General features: G+C 37.9%; 1 protein-coding gene across 1 annotated transcript in view; it reads right to left on the minus strand.

Annotated features, from left to right (window-relative positions):
- Window positions 1-6,547: 6,547 nt before the first annotated feature.
- Window positions 6,548-17,638, minus strand: part of LOC103797801 (protein lin-7 homolog A-like) — a 42,428-nt gene continuing 31,337 nt past the window's right edge. Inside the window, exons 4-6 of the mRNA XM_009070033.1 lie at window positions 14,193-14,264; window positions 11,605-11,814; window positions 6,548-6,760 (exon numbers count right to left, since the gene is read on the minus strand). Coding sequence (XP_009068281.1) covers window positions 6,548-6,760; window positions 11,605-11,814; window positions 14,193-14,264 — 495 coding nt within the window. The remainder of the gene's footprint in view (window positions 6,761-11,604; window positions 11,815-14,192; window positions 14,265-17,638) is intronic.

The following is a 17,638-nucleotide window of genomic DNA, read 5'->3' on the forward strand; positions in this document are numbered from 1 at the left end:
GATACAGAAGAAACAAATCTTGTTTTGGAACAAATCGTGTTTTGGAACAAATTCTTGAAATTGTATATTCAGTGCAATACAGAACCGTGGAGATAAATATTGCTAGAAAAGACCTAGTCAGCACTTATACTTTAGTCTGAGTAAATTGATGCTTAAACCCATTTGTTGTAAGCAGTCAAGCTTATGTTTTCCTTTAGGGGTACTAAGATGCAATGGTAAATACTTTAATTTCTTCCTGTCAACACCACAGACAAGAGAAGCACAACATGCACAAAATCAAGGCTTGAGAGGTGGTGCTGGCCTAAGTTCTGCACCTGAAGCATGGAGTTAGTAGAGAATTAATAGTTTGCTGCATGTTTGATCCTTGAGAGTTTAAGAAAGGTTTCTCACTGCTTACTGTTGAAAACTTACTTTGAAATAGAATTTCAAAACAAATGAAACATTGGCTCCTGGATATCTTTTTAGAAAAGAAACGCTTTCAGAATGGGTGACTGAAGGCTCTGACTCAATGTTAGGATGTTGCCAGGTGTTGGTTCCGGATTTCCAGCTATGAAATTCCAGACAGACACAGGCCTGCATGCCAGCCATGCTGGATCTTCTTCACCTGTACAACTTGTGTTCAGTGTGTGTGCAGTGACTCTGACCTACTGCACGTGTGAATTCACAGTGTAATGCATTCAAGCAGGTCCAGATATTCACTGATTCCAGGCAAGGAGCTGTTGTTTCAGCCAGAGAAAGGTGTATGTCTGTTCCACAGACAGTGTCATCGCATAGAATGCTTTGTCAGCAAGGAACTAAATGGAGGTGAAAGTCATCACCTGCTGAAAAGGGGTCGACTTAGGAAAGAGATGTTCTTGGTGTATCCTGCCAATTTTTTTTCAAGATTTCTCTACCATTTTTATACTCCATCAATTTATTTTTTCCTCATGTATTCCTCAGGGCTAGCAAAATTATTTTGTGTTGGACAAGCAAGACAGCTGACTATGGTGGCCATGAGAGGGCAGCCAATGGATATAGTGTGCAAGTGAAGAGCAGAGCACTCCAGGAGGTAGACTTGGCAAAGTCTAAATGCCATACCTGGCTGAGGAGATTGCATGTGATCAAAGACTGTCACTGCTCAGCTAAGAGAAAATTCACATGAAAAGAAAGCTAGAGGAATACTGCAGTGGGAGAGCTGGAGTAGCTTTGTGGTGATACTCGGGCTCTTGTCATTGGGAATTTGTGGGACAAAAAAATGGAGGGATAGGAGAGGGATCAGTGAGAGAAGTATTTCTGGGTTACTCTCATCTGAGAGTAGCTTACCCATCAAATTTGACTGATGCCTCTCTGTTGACTTTGGAAACAAACAGTGTAACCTCCGCAGCTTGCTTTAGGACAGCTGAAGGTACAGACAATACAAACATACATCTAATTCTTTCTGCTAGTTCAGACCGCATTCACTTCATGGACAAACAGGATGAGCTTGGATCTGCTTGTAAGTCTGTTTGAGCACATCCCTAATTCATCCTGACCTTCTTATGGCTAAGCACAACGGGCTGTATTTCTCATCAGACAAGTATCACAGCAGGCAGCACACTCTTGTGAACTGACCCAGAATACTCTCTGGGTTTGAAACGTGTTTTGTTTTATTGAATGTTGGATATGGAAATGGTCTCACTAATGCTTATGGAGGGACAGTACTAATTCTAGCTAATAATCCACCACCTACATATGGAAGGGTCCCCTTAGCTCTTCTAGACACAGCTCTGCATTAGGAGATCAGTTTGCTACTTTCTGAGACCAGCACTCATACTCTAATAAAATACATCTTCTGTGAGCATCATAATGGTTTTAAATTCTGAAATTATGCTTAAAATCCTGTATTATTTCAAACACAAGCAAAACCACTCCCCTTCTTGTTCAGCACACTTTTGATTCTAGGAACTTGGTATGCTTGTGAGATCTTAACTTCACCTAGAACTGCAAAATCCCTCAAGTTAGTAGAGAAATAAAGAGTTTCTTCCCTGCAAATGAGGCATATAATTTTGTGCCGTCTGCAAGAGTTCCCTAAAGTTCTTCAGTCATGCTGGAAGCTTGGTTGTGATAAATATATACACAAGATACAAAGTACAGGATCATGAGCTCTGCAGCACTATTCACCAGGGAACTGCAGGTAGACTTTTACATCATTTCTTCCACTCATGGGCATTTATTGACCTTTCAGCTATGATTTGTCACTGTAGGAGAAAAAGAGGAAAATGCAAACTGGTGAGCTTTTCACTTTATCAAGGACTATGGAATCCTTCATCACCCTGTAAAGTGCCAGTCGGATCAGATACCACAAACAAAAAAACTATGGCTAGCACAGCAGAGCCACCAACTTCACTAAGTAAATGCCACCAATGCTGAATCTCTATTATTATCAGATCTTGAATCTGGATCTTTGGCATAAGTGAATATGATGCAAGAGTTTATAAAAATCACATGGCACTCCTTTGGTTACTGTAATAACAGAAGAAGCTTCTTGGATCTCCCATCTCAGTCTGCTTCCAGTGCAGAGAAACATGAGGGACCCCAAAAGGTAAATATGGGCAATAAAACTCCCTAAGTTGACTCAAAGAATATCAGTTCAGTGTAGTGGAACAGCAAATGACAGGAGACTAATTAGTTAAAATACAATGCACAAATACCTGCAGACCTGCATGTGGGAAGTGTTGTCCTCCCTGAACTTCTTCTGGGTCCTAATTCAGCAATGCACATGTGGAAGTGCCTTACTGCATCAGGACCAAAGACATTTAAATCAAAAATGAAAAGACTGTCTACAAGCAAACACATGATGAGAGGTTTAGGGAGAGAGAATGTTCTGTGATTAAAGGGCTATATTTTTTATTGATTAGTAAGGGGCATGAAAAATGACAGAAAGTTATTTCTTCCTGTTTTCTTCAAATTCGTTGACAGTTGAATTTTATTTATATTTTTCTTTTATCTTATTGTTAAATGTTGGCAAAGACTAGAATGTTAATTTTAGTGTGTATAAATAATTTATTTAACAATAACTTAAGAAAATGAATTTTATATGCTTCTCTATATGAATGACATTCTATTATTGAAATTTTTTAATCAGCACATTCCACTCCATCAAACCTAAATTTTTTGATGAAGAGGAGGGAAGGAGGTGGAGAGGCAGTTTGGAAGAATGCAATACAGTGGGTTGACTAAATCTGAATTCTTGGTCTCTGAAAATGCAGCTATCAGTGTAATTCAAATCATCCTGATGAGATACAGAACAGTTATATGCAGTCATAATAACAATTTCTATACTGTCAATATTAATAGCAATGTCTGTTTGAGAATACAGTTTTAAAATAGGTAAGTAGAATTTTATTAAGTATAAAAAAGACACCGTGCAGAGCACAATACAATATATTTCATCTTTAATTCTGGTAGTTCTCAAACTCCACTGTCTTATTTATTGTCACCAATGACACCGGATATAATTACTTCTTTGTATAAAATGCAGCTTTTCTAGATGAATTCATGCTGTTTGGTTTAAAAAATACAGTAATTTCCTTTCAATGGCTACTTACACTAATCAAACACTGTCAATGTTGGCTAGCCTACATTTGGTTTCTAACACATACTATGATACTGCCTATTTCCCCTGTTTTGCTTTGTCTCTCTCTGTTGAGAATAGATCCTTCAAAATATTAATTGTTTCTGACTTTGCTCCAAGTTCACAACCAGAACACTGGTTTTGATCATTTCTACATTCCTCACATTACTGAACTTTCACTGACATCAGCTATAGTTTTCAACATGCAAGGACTGTAGGGTTCTCCCCTAAGCTCCTTTTCTACCCTGTCTTTTCTAATGAAGCATAGAAGGCATGTGAAAAGGATTCATCTTCTAGAATTTGGGGATCCATTTTCTTGAAAGTAAGATGACATTTATAGCCTTCCAGCTTTTTACTATCTTCTTTGGAAAAGCAGACATGTAAACTTAAGAACTTAGTCATAGATTTTGTTTGTACATTCCAATTTGGTTTCATTAACAAAACAACAACAAAAAAGTCAGAAGTCTAATTCCAAATTGATTTAAATCATAACATTGGAGTCTTAAAAGAAACAACTTACACTTCCTCCTCTTTAAAATATATTAACATTAGACTGGAAAATAAATTAAGTGATACAGAAATGCAGAGATTATGCTATCACAGTAATATCTGCCAAACAAAGCTTGGTCTTTTGCTAACATTGGCTTACTACATTTGCAATACATGCTAAGCAAAGACCCTACTTCTCTAACAGGTACATTCAGACAATATATATTTTATGGAATAAATATATAATATATCCAGTTATAGATTTCTGAATAGTAAGTATAATAGATACAAGCATTACCTATGTTGAAAAATACAGTTCTAGGCTTCCCTAACTTTACTACTAATAAAATTAAAGTTGACCTAAAACTTTTTCACTCTGTTGATGTGTAATAAAATATATGGAAACACCAAGAGTAAAAAGCCAATTGCTTCTACAAATGGAATACTTTATAAATATAGTAAATTACTATTTCCAGAGGGAAATTTGAAAATTATAAACAGGAAGTTAGGTTAAAACAGCTCTACAATATATAGTACAAAGTGGTTATGAAGTGTGATGTACGAGTTTGATGTCTGTGGCAAAATTTTGAATGGATGTAGTTGTTCATTTCTGGAGATAACTGTAGAGAAAGATCCTGTCCTGAATAGCAGCCAATCTTAATCTCCTTAAAAAAACCTTTCAGTGACTATAGAAAGCCAACTGGCAAATTTGTGAGAGTAAGGAGTGCAACATTAGATCAAACAATTATTTGGAAGCCCTGTTTCACAGGGTTTGCCTATCATGCTGTTCTCATTAGGAATGGAGTCACAAAAGTAATAATTATCTGTGACCACTGTGTGCTGAAAAGCCTTATCATGAAGGTCCCCTCCCTATGGCTGACTTAACTACATTAGTCTTGCACTGTACATTCTCCAGATGAATTCTTCTTCATGTTTGTGTAGTTTCCTTTTGCTGGAATTCTGAAGTACAGCTCTGGTTGATTGACTACTGAACTCTTGATTGAGGCTTTTTCTTTCTCGAGAATAACCTAGAATTAAGGAAACACATTCCTCAGAGCAAGCACAAAGAATAGAGGAATTAAGCTGCTGGCTGTCTTTGCCTGCCTTTCTTCCCTTTAAAGAAAAATTTAAAATCAGTAAAAATACTTTACTTGCTAATGTAAAGACCTAGGTAACTGAAAAAAAAATTAAAACTTTGTGTGAGACTTTGCTGGCTTTGTCTCCTGAAATGGCCTCGTTTTACATGGAAACCCCAAACTTACTTCATGAAATACTACTGCTTATACCTCCTGTCTGAGTTGAGGCCCTCAGGTGGGATTCAGCACCCACTCACAGCCTTTGTTTGCATCAACAAAGCTGGAATTCTGGTGGTCACAGGACAGGGGGTTTACGAGGTGGGTGTTTTCCCCTATAGATCAGCAGAGGTCAGTGTCAACATTAATAATGACGAAACCATCACTGGGAGCTTCAGTTTTTGACCACTGGGGGACCTTCTGAGCCACTTGTGGACTTGTATTAGTACAGATGTCTTGTTTTGGGAACACCTGGTATGAGATGTGGAGAGTTGGGATGTAAGACATTGGGATATGCTTCCTACTTGATTTCATTTAGGCAAATGGAGCATATCTATAAAAGTATTCATGTCATGAACTCTCACTGATTTCAGAAAAACTGCATATGTGAAGAATCTCTGAACCTCACATGCCATATGTTTTGACTACACAGGGAAACTTCCAAGCCTCTTGGAAGCTATTTGAAATATTGAATATCAGTCAAGAGTGAACAAAATACTAGGTGCCCTGCAAGGTAACCACAGAGTAAAGTTTGAGTTTCCTGCAGCAGTGAAGGGACTTGTTGATGTTGTTGCAGAGTGGTAACAGACTAGCTGAAAATATATTAAGCTGCATCTAAATCTGGTGGCATATGACACATAAAACTGTACCATAAATGTTCTGGGTTTTAATATTAAAAAATGCTCCCAGGAGCATATAGCCAGAGCTATATACAGTAGTTATTGATCTCAGGGTTAAAAGTTGGATATTGGCTCCAGAATTTGTTACAACCTTTCAACTGTTTTCAAAATGCATTTTTACTGAGGCAAACCATGTGGAAATGTACTGAAAAATGAGCTCTCCTCATCCTCATCACAGTAAGTGCTTGCCAGGGCCTCAAGGGTACCTGAATGCCCCTGACTGTACCCTCATGGGGCTCCCCCCATCCTGCCCACAGCCCAGGAACTCATGTTCCTGCCTGGCCATGGGGTCCCACCGAGCTAGGCCCACCTGTGGACTCATGTCTCAGCCTGACCCCATTCCCAGGCAGGTGCTTGGGGCTGGAGCTGCCCTGGGATTGGGGCCGGGATGGGCCCTGGCACCAGGCACTGCCCTGACAGTGGACCCTTGGGAGTGGCTGGCCCAGGTGGGGTGCTGTCAGTGGATTTTGGGGAAGACCAATGAATCCTCTCACCTACGACATATGGTTTTGCTGTGTAGTTTGCTGCTGTTGCTGCTGCTGAATGAGCAATTGCTGCTGTTGCCGGCGCCGGGCTGTTCGCAGTTTTTCGAAGCGAGCCTCCATCTCCTCCAGCACCTTGGGAGTGTAGCGTACCACCAGCTTGACGCTGTCCTTAGCCGCCTTCAACAGCTCCACCGCCTTCTCGTGGTGCTCTCCTTCCACACTCTGGGAGCAGGGAGAACAGATTTAATAATGAAAATGGTGCTTTGATCTAGAGCTGAGTTTTTCATATGGAAAGGCTGTCGGGGTTTTGGGTAGTTTCCACACCTTACATTTTTCAAGGGACCATTAAAAGAAAGCTCTAAGACACTTATGCACTGCTGGGAATGTTTTAATTTTCATATTTTACATAACCTATATCTGTTTTAGGTTACAGTTACAAATCTAATTTCTGATCTGCGTGAAAATGAGGGGACATATTCAACAAGCTTTATGAAAACAAAAATAATGTTGAAAAACCCAAACAAATTGTTTGCAAGGAGCAAAAATAAAATCCTATTTAAATGCTGGCAAGAACTGAAGAAATTGCAAGTTTGAAATAGCAGTTCCTTTCTTATGCTCTGTCCCTGCTTGGATCATACAGGGAATAATGTTAAGATTAAGCAGTCATCATCATCATAATCAAACTGTTTGTGTTGGAAGGGACCTTTAAGTTCATCTTGTTCCAATCCCCCTGCCATGGGCAGGGACATCTTCCAATAGATACACTGGGTTGCTTAGAGCCCCATCCAACCTGGCCTTGAACACTCCCAGGGATGGGGCATCCACAGCTTCTCTGGGCAACCTGTGCCAGTGCCTCACCACCCTCACAGTAAAGAATTTCTTCCTAGCCTCTAATCTAAACCTACTCTCTTTCAGCTTGAAGCCCTTCTCCTATCACTACATACCCTTGTAAGAAGTCCCTTGTAGGCCCCTTTAGAGTACTGGAAGGCTGCCCTGAGTCTCTTTTCCATTGCTGAGGTGCATGTGGAGGAGTGTGCCTGCTGCTCCCTGTTCAACATCTGTCTTAGAGAGTTAATAGCATTGTACACATGTTTAATATTTATGTGGATATGGGCTCTCTATTGGAAATCAAAAAAATAAGTAAAACTAGTCTTTATCTGGTTACCTGTAAGTAATAAAACACTAACAACTTGAAACATTGCAAGTTCTTGCTGAATGAATATGTTTTCCCTCCCTTTCTGGTAAATGTTTTATAGTAAAATGATATCTGCTGTGAAACCCAAGTATTCCCCCAAAGGGGCTCAAGCTCTGATTTCTATGCTAACATTATTTGAAATGGTAAATTTCCAAAACAGGGAGGTGACTCAGCTGTGAAAAGAGTATTTATATTCTACCATTAAATGAACTGACTGGAGTGCTTTTCAGGCATGTAGATTGTGACTGGAGCGCTTTTCAGGCATGTAGATTGTTCCACACCTTAAAAAAGAGGGAGATATTTTCTAATGGCGTACGATTGTCAACATCTGTTGTAGGATATATTCCAACAAACAAAAGTATCTCTGCATAGAAAAAACCTAACAGCCTGCACATCTGAGATCTTCGAATCGATCTGATCTTCGAATGGATTTTAGACCATTTGAAAATAACTAATTTTCTTCCCACGTAAAATAAATCGAAGTTTTACTACCTGCTGTGTTTTAGAAGTCTTATGCTTACCGTGCTATTTAAAATTAAACTATACCCATAGGCTTCCAAAGAGAAGCAGCAGCATTCAAAATATTTGAAGTTCAATTCATGCAAGAAGAATAACTTAGTATCGTTATAGCAACTGCCAGAAGAAAATTCTTTCTATTTTCATCTCTCCTATTTGACTGTGTAGCATTGTGCAGGAACAGTGAATAAGAACTACTTCTGCTGCGGCACAGTAAGAGCTAGAAATAATGACTTAAAAGTTTCAAAAAGCAGACACGATACATTTCTACATAGATAATATTAACAATTCAAGCTTATCACCTTGCCAGTTCCTTCTCCTGTTAAATATCCTTCAACAAATAATTATTTTATGTCTGAGCCAACTGATTAAACTCAAGCTTCCACAGAAACTGTAAGATGCTTGGAAAACAATAATGTAACTCATAGAAATAATGAATGTAATTTCAGGTTTTGAAATGATTACCAGAAATAGAGAAAACACTCAAGAAAATACAAATTTGATTGCTGAAATAAATCAGTTCATGTTTTTGAACTGTATGTTCATGAAATTTCCCCAGTAGGTCCAAACATCTGCAAGAAATTCCAGGCTCTGTGATAATGAGATTTGTTGGAAATTTTGACTGGGATAAATCTGACCACATCTTCAAGAAATTCCGTGATCTGTGATGATATTTGTTGGAAATTTTGACTGGGATAAATCTGAACAAGCACTGCTACCCCAAAGTAATTTGAAGAAAGAGTTTCCTTGGAAATATTTGGAAAAAAAAGAAACTGTTTTTGTAGAAGAAACAATGAATTTGTCTAATGCACCAAAGAGAGCTAAAATAAAAAGCTACAGATGAACTGAATGTTTTGTGAAATTGTTGTAATGGACAAGTCACAGATACAAATGAAAACCTCTTACCTACACTCCCTAGCCCATAACTGTTAGAAGAGGTGATCATAATTAACACATGCTGTAACTAGCTCTCTTTTATAACTCATTCTTTGTGACTAGCTTTGATACTGACTTTTGTAAATACAGTTCTCACCTTAAAAGGAACTGTATAAAATTTGGCATTGCTTTATATTTCATTTTTTGCTAGTAAATCATGGTCAGTATGGCATGGCATGGACATCAAGAGGAAATGACAGTGTATTTGGTGTTGTCGTGATTGGTTTTGCTGTGCAACAGTTTGAACTTAGAACAGGTTATGAACAAACACTGTAATTGTTCTGTAGGGGAATAACAAGATGGCGTACTTTAATACTACACTCAACCTAGTAAACTGCATTTAATTCATGATTGTCTGTTTTCTCTCCTGTTTGCCTCTGATCTCATTTTTCCAGTTTACAGTTAGTATTTTCTAATTAGAAAGTAAGAGTTTGACTTTGTTGCAATCCAGATCAATGGAAAACTCCTGACTTGAACAGTAACAGAATTAAGCCTAAAACTTTGAACCATAACCAAAGAAGGAAAAATAACAAAGTAAATGATAGTGCTGCCAAATATGGATTCTGGTCTCCAAACATACCTCACCCAGATCTTGACAACCACAGTTTTCAGATGCTATTACTATGATCGCTATACTTGCTCTTAATGCCTTCTCTGCTGCTTGCACTCATAATTTCAAGACATTACAAATGCTTCACCTGTATAGCAATAGCTGCACAAGTGAAACAGCACAGCCCCTTGGAGTAAGGAACAGGAAGTTGTTCTGCTGTTTGAATTCTTCTGCCTCTGCAAACCTCTGAGGCTGTGCAGGCAAAGATCTGCTGGTATCGGTCATTCCTATACACGGTACTTTGCTGACTGGATTATGCTGGTTGGTGACGTTGCAAGGATCTGACACTCCTGTTCCTTCAGAACTGCCCACCAAACATGGGATTGAATAGAATTGTTTTGGAATGCGTATGTTTACTTAATATGCAATTTTTCATTGTAATTGTTCTATGGGCTTAATTCAGCCCAAGGCTGGTTTATGACCAGATGCTCATTACTGTAAGGGTGGCATTGGCAGTGCTCAAGGCAAGGTTGGATGGAGCTCTTTCAGTGGTCTAGTGAAAGATGTCCCTGACCATTGCAGAGGGGGTGGAATTAGGTGATCTTTAAGGTGCCTTCTTGTGAGTTTCTCATCCACTGTCACTCCCAAGTCTTTCTCCTCACTGCTGGTCTCAATTACTTCCCCACACAACCTGTAGCTGTGCCTGGGATTGCCAGGGTCCAGATGTAAGACCTTGCACTTCGTTTTGTTGAACTTCATGAGGTTTGCATTGTTCCACCTCTCAAGCCTGTCAAGGTTCCTCTGGATGGCACATCCCTTCCCTCCAGCTGTGACTGCCCCACACAGCTTGGAGTCGTCAGTGAACTTGCTGAGGGTGCACTCAATCCCACTGTCCATGTTGCCGACAAAGATGTTGAACAGTACTGGCCCCAGCACTGACCCCTGAGGGACAACACTTGTTACTGGCCTCCATGTGTACAATGAGCCACTGACCACAACCCTCTGCGTGCAACCATCCAGCCAGTTCTCTATCCAGCGAGTGGTCCATCCATCAAATCCATGTATTTCCAATTTAGAGACAAGGATGCCATGCAGGACAGTGTCAAAAGCTTTGCATAAGTCCAGGTAGATGATATCAGTTGCTCTGCCCTCATCTACAATTTCTGTGGCCCCATCATAGAAGGCCACCAAATTCGCCAGGCATGACTGGCCCCTGGTAAAGCCTCCATATGGACATTCACAGTGAAACTACTGCAAAAATACTCCACCCTGACTTACATGAAAAATGACTGTATAAAAAATGTACCTTTTTACTGAGAATATATGCTCCCTGTATGTGGACATTTGTACAACTGATTTCTCAAAGTTGGATGAATGCCACTGAAAGAAAACTAGAATGTAGCTTCCATTGGAAAACAGCATCAAACATGCTTATCCAATTTCTTTTGATTTAATTGTTTAAAGGCTCTGAAGGTCTAACTACAGAAGCGCCACTGTGGCATCACTGTGCTTGAAAAAGGCTGTGTGCCTCAGAAGCTATGAAATGCAAGAACGAGAGTCTGTTATTAGGCTTTTACTGCAAAAGGAATTTGCAGAATTATCAATTAAGGACATAGCTTCCTCGTAAATTAGGCAGGTGGTGTGGATTTAAAATGAAGCTCTTCAAGCACTCTCCATTACAACAGAAATTGTAGTGGCACAAAGTTGTTGATGGAGTTTTGCCTCACTGCACCACAAATGCACACTGAAGGTCTCTCACAGAGCTAATTCTTTCAGTTTTGTGTGGCTGCATTTTAAATCATGGTATTAGAACAGCTGTGAAAAAAAAAATTCCGATGAAAATGAAAGCTCTATCAAATTTCCACATACCACTCCATTAACTGAAAGCAGCTGGTCCCCACGTTTGAGCCCACCATGTCTTTCTGCCACTCCTCCAGGAATGATGCGAGAAATATAAATAGGTGAATTTTGTTCCTTTCCTCCCATGACATTAAAGCCCAGGCCTTCATCAGTTTTTGGCAGCTCCACCACTCGTGGGTGTGAATGGCCTTCGCTTGCAGCAAATGCAGCAACTGTGGCCTGCAAGAAAAAAACAAGCAATTTGGCTATTTAGGGAGAACAGTGATAGACACACTGTTGTTCATTTGCAGGAAGAGTTCCTTCCTGTGAAAACATTTCAGTATCTTACTCTGATACTTCTGATTATCTGAAAATATTTTAAAAATATTAAGTTCTATGACAATGTTTTTGAACTAAAGGGAAAAACAGAGGAACAGAGAGTTTAGGTGACTTGTCAAAGATAAGTCAAAGTTAGCAGCAGAGCCAAAAGCAGGCACTGGGAAGCCTGACTCTGTGGTGGGGAACCCTTATGATTACTAGTGCATTTCTTTGTCTTTTCACAGGGAGAAAATTTATTCCTGTGGGATAAGATAATATGATCTCTAATGTGTTCCTAATTGAAAGAAAGTGGATGAACTGAACTGTTAACTCTCTGTTTTGCTTTCAGAGTTATGGAAGTATTTATTTTATTCTTTGAGAACAGAAAAAATCTTTAAATGATATTCTTATGTCAAAAAGTTTAATTTATAATCTTTGTGAAATCTTGCAAACTAAAGAACTCCTGGAACAAGAATAAGGGGACTTTTAAACATAATTGGCTCAAAATGTTTATTGAAAAATTAAATCTTAAGACAGTAAGAGATATATAAAGCAATGAGAAAAATCCTATATTGTTAATCTTATTCTAGGAAAGAAAAGAAGTAACATACTGTAAAGCTTGCAACCAGAAAATTACTACATTTATACTTCATTTTCACTACAAGCATTTTCTTACTTATAGATCTTAGTAAATCATTAAATAAACATCCAGGAAATATTTTCCACCTTTCAACATGTGTTTGTAGTGCAAACTGCTTGAACAATTCTGCATTACAGTACTATTTTTGAGCATCCTTATAATGCTTATGCTTAATAGAAGCTAGTGGATGATGTGACATAATGGATCATTCTCAACATGTTTTTGCACATGCAGAACTTGTCATCATGCATACATTTTATGTCAGACATGAATGCACGAGGAGAATGCAATGCAGACAGCCCAGAAATAACCAGGAAATATTGCGATATTGAAACATTGCTCTGTAACCCTGCTGTTCTATATGAATAAGAAATGAGAATGGGAAACACTGATTGGTCTTCTCCCCATTTACTAAACAACAGCAACAATTTCTGTGTTTATTTGCAGTGTAAACAAATAAGGATTTTATATACCCATTTCTCTAGCTAGAACCATAGACCTTTCAAGTTTACATTGACCATTAACTTTCAATTAGAAGGTTAAAATCAGAAGAACAGCCTACAGAAAGGAATGTTCTATTTATTAAGGAAAATACACTGCAATTTAGGGTATATTAGGTTATTTGCTGGCTATTATAGAGTTTGCTTCTCTAAAATAATTTTGTATCATGCTCCCAGCCTTCATCTTCTGATGTGGCTTTCAATTAAAATATCTTAATATAAATACATAATGGTAAAATCTTAGGGTAGTCCCGTTAGGATTTCAGGGAGTTTTGTCACTATCTTCACAGGAATGGGACCATGAGGAAGCATCTCTCAAAAAGATTTAGGGGTTTCACAAGTTTACCTATTTTGCATAGAATCTGCTATATCACATAGAAGACAATGTTTTGTACAAAATGATAATGGGAAAAAGAAAGCCATGGTGGTTCCCCTTGTTTGGAAGCATCTATCTTTGTACATCTTATGAAAATACAGAGCATATTTCATACTGGCACACAGAATGTGTTCTTTCATGGGTGTGCGAATTCCCATACAAAATTATCATTTTAGTAGAAGCAGAAATGTAGCTGTCTAAGGATAGTCTAAGGATATGAGAAAGGCACATCCGCATGGACAAAGAAACCATATATTTTATTAAAACAGGCAATGTATCAGAAAAAACAGGCTTGCATTTGGCTGTGGAATCAACAAAATGTTGATCAGGCCATTTGTGTTACTGTTCATTCTTACCACATGCTCAGTGAGAACCTACAGTTGCCATTACTTAAAAGAGGAATTTTGACTGTTTAGTTTCTATCTCCCAAATAATTGCGTCTTCTCTGGATGAGATGTATGGGAAAATAGTTCATTAAAAGATTGGTTGTTGCAGGCAGACGTCTACAGAATGAACCAGTAGATTTGCTTTTGCAAAGCAATTTTTCAAAAAGCATTCTATTCCATAAAATCATTCTCTTTTCTTAAGCTACAGAAGCAGCATAAAGGTTGAAATTTTCCATTATGATTGTTACCTGGGAAGTAGCACTGGTTCTAGACTCTGGGCTGCCACTGATGTCTAAATTTTCTTACAGTGTACACACGAATACCTGAAACACACACGCGCACAGTCAATTACTAGATCACTTTGGTAACACATATTTCAACAGTTGCACGTATCCTACCTTTGCAGTGGCCCTGGCTCGGAATTCGGGGCAGCCATTAACAGTTATGGTTTCATGCATGTATTGATACACCTAAAATGTTCATGAAAATAAAATGAAATTAATTATAGAAGTAAAACAATGACTTTATATTAACCCAGCCAGGAGAGTTCCTTTCCTTCATAAGACTATCTTTCATTAATGCTATATTCATGCAATCACACAGTCAAATGTCTCCTATAATTGAGCAGGCTTAGGTTTACAGAGAACATCAATCTGTGTTTCTCATGACACTTTGAAAACTTAACTGTACATCTTCTAACATGATTCCCTTCCCATATCTAGCAAGTAGTTTCTCACAAGCTGAACAGTTAAGTTCTGTGTTCTCAAAAATTGGTGTCTCCAGGCAACTGACTTGAATGCATATGATCTGAACTCATCTGAGTGGTATCACAGCCTCCAACAATGGCTTGTCTGTTCTCTGAACTTTCGTATGAACTAAAGACTTAGAAGACTGATGTTAAAAAAATATGTAAGCTGCTCAGCATACAGAAGAAGAAGGATGCTGCTCAGCTGAAGAATGGAAGTGAAAATAGAATTCTGGAGAAAGGTCACAGTACTAGTTTCTATCAACCATAACTAGGAATAGCAAAAAGGTCTGATAGGTCAGACATGGCTATTGGCTAAGATTATGCTTTAGAAAAGAATTGTACATTCACATAAGTGGTATAAAATCGGCATTGCCAATATATACAACTTTCTGTCATTTTTTTCCTAGAACACACTCTTGGCTCACTTCTCCAGGTCCTTAACTAACCTTTTAAACATCTTCAGTAAGGGGAAAGGAAAAGGATCCCTTACACTGCCTTTGTTCTCTAGATTTGTCACACTCTTAGACGAAAAATAACAACCAATGGCTTGATACTAGACAGTTATTTTGATAGCAAACTTGAAAAATAAAAATATTTATATATCACATACATAAAGTTTTTTTGAAAGACAAGGGTGAATGCAAACAAACCAATGATTTTATTTGTTTTTCTTATAAAACCACCAAACCTAAAACAAATGTTCCTATATGCCACCGATTTACTCTGGGCATTTTCTTGACCTACTTCATCAAGAATTTTGTCTTTTCATGTGCTTTATGTCTCAGGATGAATTCCTCAGAGAGAACCTCTGCTGGTAAAGAATATTAGTTTTTACAGCAATCACTTTCTTAGGGTCCTTGACAAGTGTAGATTCAACGGTACCTTCAAAAATGTATTTACCTTTCCCTGATTTGCGGATACTTTAGCAGGAGTGACAAAACTTTTGGTACCTTCAAAAATATATTTACCTTTCCCTGATTTGCAGATACTTTAGCAGGAGTGACAAAACTTTCCTCTTTGGTAATGTAAATGTCACTTTGGCAGAGGAGGTGTCAGATCCTGTATTTAATTGACCTATAAACAATGGTTTGCCCCCATTGATAGGCAAAACTTGCCCATCCCCCTGTCCTTGGTATGTAGCACCATAATGATGTATTTCTTTTCACTGAGCATGTTAATATAAAACTTAACACACTGACAAACATATTTTACAAACATCTAAACAGAATTAACGTTTGTGGCTCATTTCTGACTTCAGTGGGCAGACAGAGTGTTAATCAAGCACTGTGTAGTAGCAAAATGTTTGGAGATGACTGATCCTCAAACCTTTTTTAGGAGATACCATACACAAGGGAAAGGCAAAAACAGAAAGGAGGTAACAAATGCAACCCATTTTTGAGATCTAATATATAGTAAACACTTGTGAAATACAGCAAAAATGTATTTATCTTGCCTATTGTCAGCACATATGCCATTCTAGAACTGAACTTAAAAAACTTGGGCCAGTGAATAAAACTGAGGCAAGGGGAGCATGCTGAAAAATTTCCTGCTTTCTCCATTGGAAATGAAATCTTGCTTCCATTGGTAAAATTGACACTGACCTCTGTAGAAGCCAGGATTTTGACCTTAAGTTTGAAAATATGAGAAAGAAAATTCTTTTATTGCCTCTAAAGGATCTCTGGTTTGTTCTGTCTTTGTACTGGATGATACCATTACAAAAATGAGTTGAGTCTACATACTCAGCATTATATTGCACAGATCAGTTCAATGTTTATTGTATTCAGCTACAGGACATATTCACGAACAACTACTACATTGTATAAGAAGAATACTGTGTAATTGCAGTAATGAATCATTAAATACTTGTTTCTTCAAAACCCACACTGTACTGAACCATTGATAATGCTGTATTTTCTTCAGGTTCCCTTTCATCACTTTAAGCGTAAGAGCAGATTGTACATACTGTTTTCGCTTGCACAATTCTAAGTGCTGTGGCTTGCTATAATGTCTAAAGCATATATCTGAACACTGAACTATTATGACATTAAACTGTTCTGAAAACAGGTCACAATATTTAATACAGAGGAACAGTTACTAATACGTTCTTTAAAATATTGATTACTAAGGTAGAATATCACAATGGTGAGCCAAGTAATGACACATTTATGTGATTATTTGTGAGGTTTGGTGTCATATAGCTACTGATTGACTGCATCCCACCAGTATCTAGCTGGGTGACTTTGTAATATCCAATATCTTGGGAACTAATTTGTATACCAGTGAAAGAACAAACTTGCTAGTGTGTGATTAAACTAGCATGTTAAAAAAGAATACAGTGACTCAAAAACTTGTGAAAAAAATGATCAATAATGTCATATAATCTTTGAGTTAATTTGCAATTTCTCAATGTTAACAGTTTTAAAATGTTGTTCTTCAGAGTTATCAGTGATCATAATATTGATAGCACAGTTCTTAGAAAAAAAGTCTTGAACGTCAAATCTCATTCTTTATAAGCAACTGATGCAACCTGTCTTGAATATTTGCTGCAGGCATTTGTAAATCAAATTATCCTATCTGACTGTTACATAATGTTTAATATGAGTTTTAGAATGATAAAACATACACCTATATAACTTGCAGTTTAACAACCAAACACAGATTAATTGTACCTGTTCCACCAAGCCCCTTAAACTCTTCGGAGGGTTCAGATCTTATTGCTGCTTATTGTTGCAATGCACAAAAAGCACACTGAAGTCCATAAACAAACGTTTTTTTGCCCTTAGCCACACAAACCCCTTTATATACACTGTTCTCAGTGCCACCTTAGCCATGATTTCTGCACAACAAATCCATTCTGCTGCCTCTTCTACGTACACAGAACACATAAACTGAAATTCTCTTTGTTCTCAAACTGAATAAGGTGGCATTCAAATCCTCACGGTGTGGAATATAGCTTCTTGTTCAATCCATTATACATGGCAAGTAATTGAAATGGTTTCAAAAAATCTTTTCTTTCAATGCCTGCTATTATCTGCACACCTGCTTATACTTTTAACATATAGCAATTCTCCTGAATCTAACAATCTCAACCTTAAG

The sequence above is a fragment of the Acanthisitta chloris genome, unplaced genomic scaffold (assembly GCF_000695815.1).
Source record: "Acanthisitta chloris isolate BGI_N310 unplaced genomic scaffold, ASM69581v1 scaffold7342, whole genome shotgun sequence".
In the NCBI taxonomy this organism is placed as follows: Eukaryota; Metazoa; Chordata; class Aves; order Passeriformes; family Acanthisittidae; genus Acanthisitta; species Acanthisitta chloris.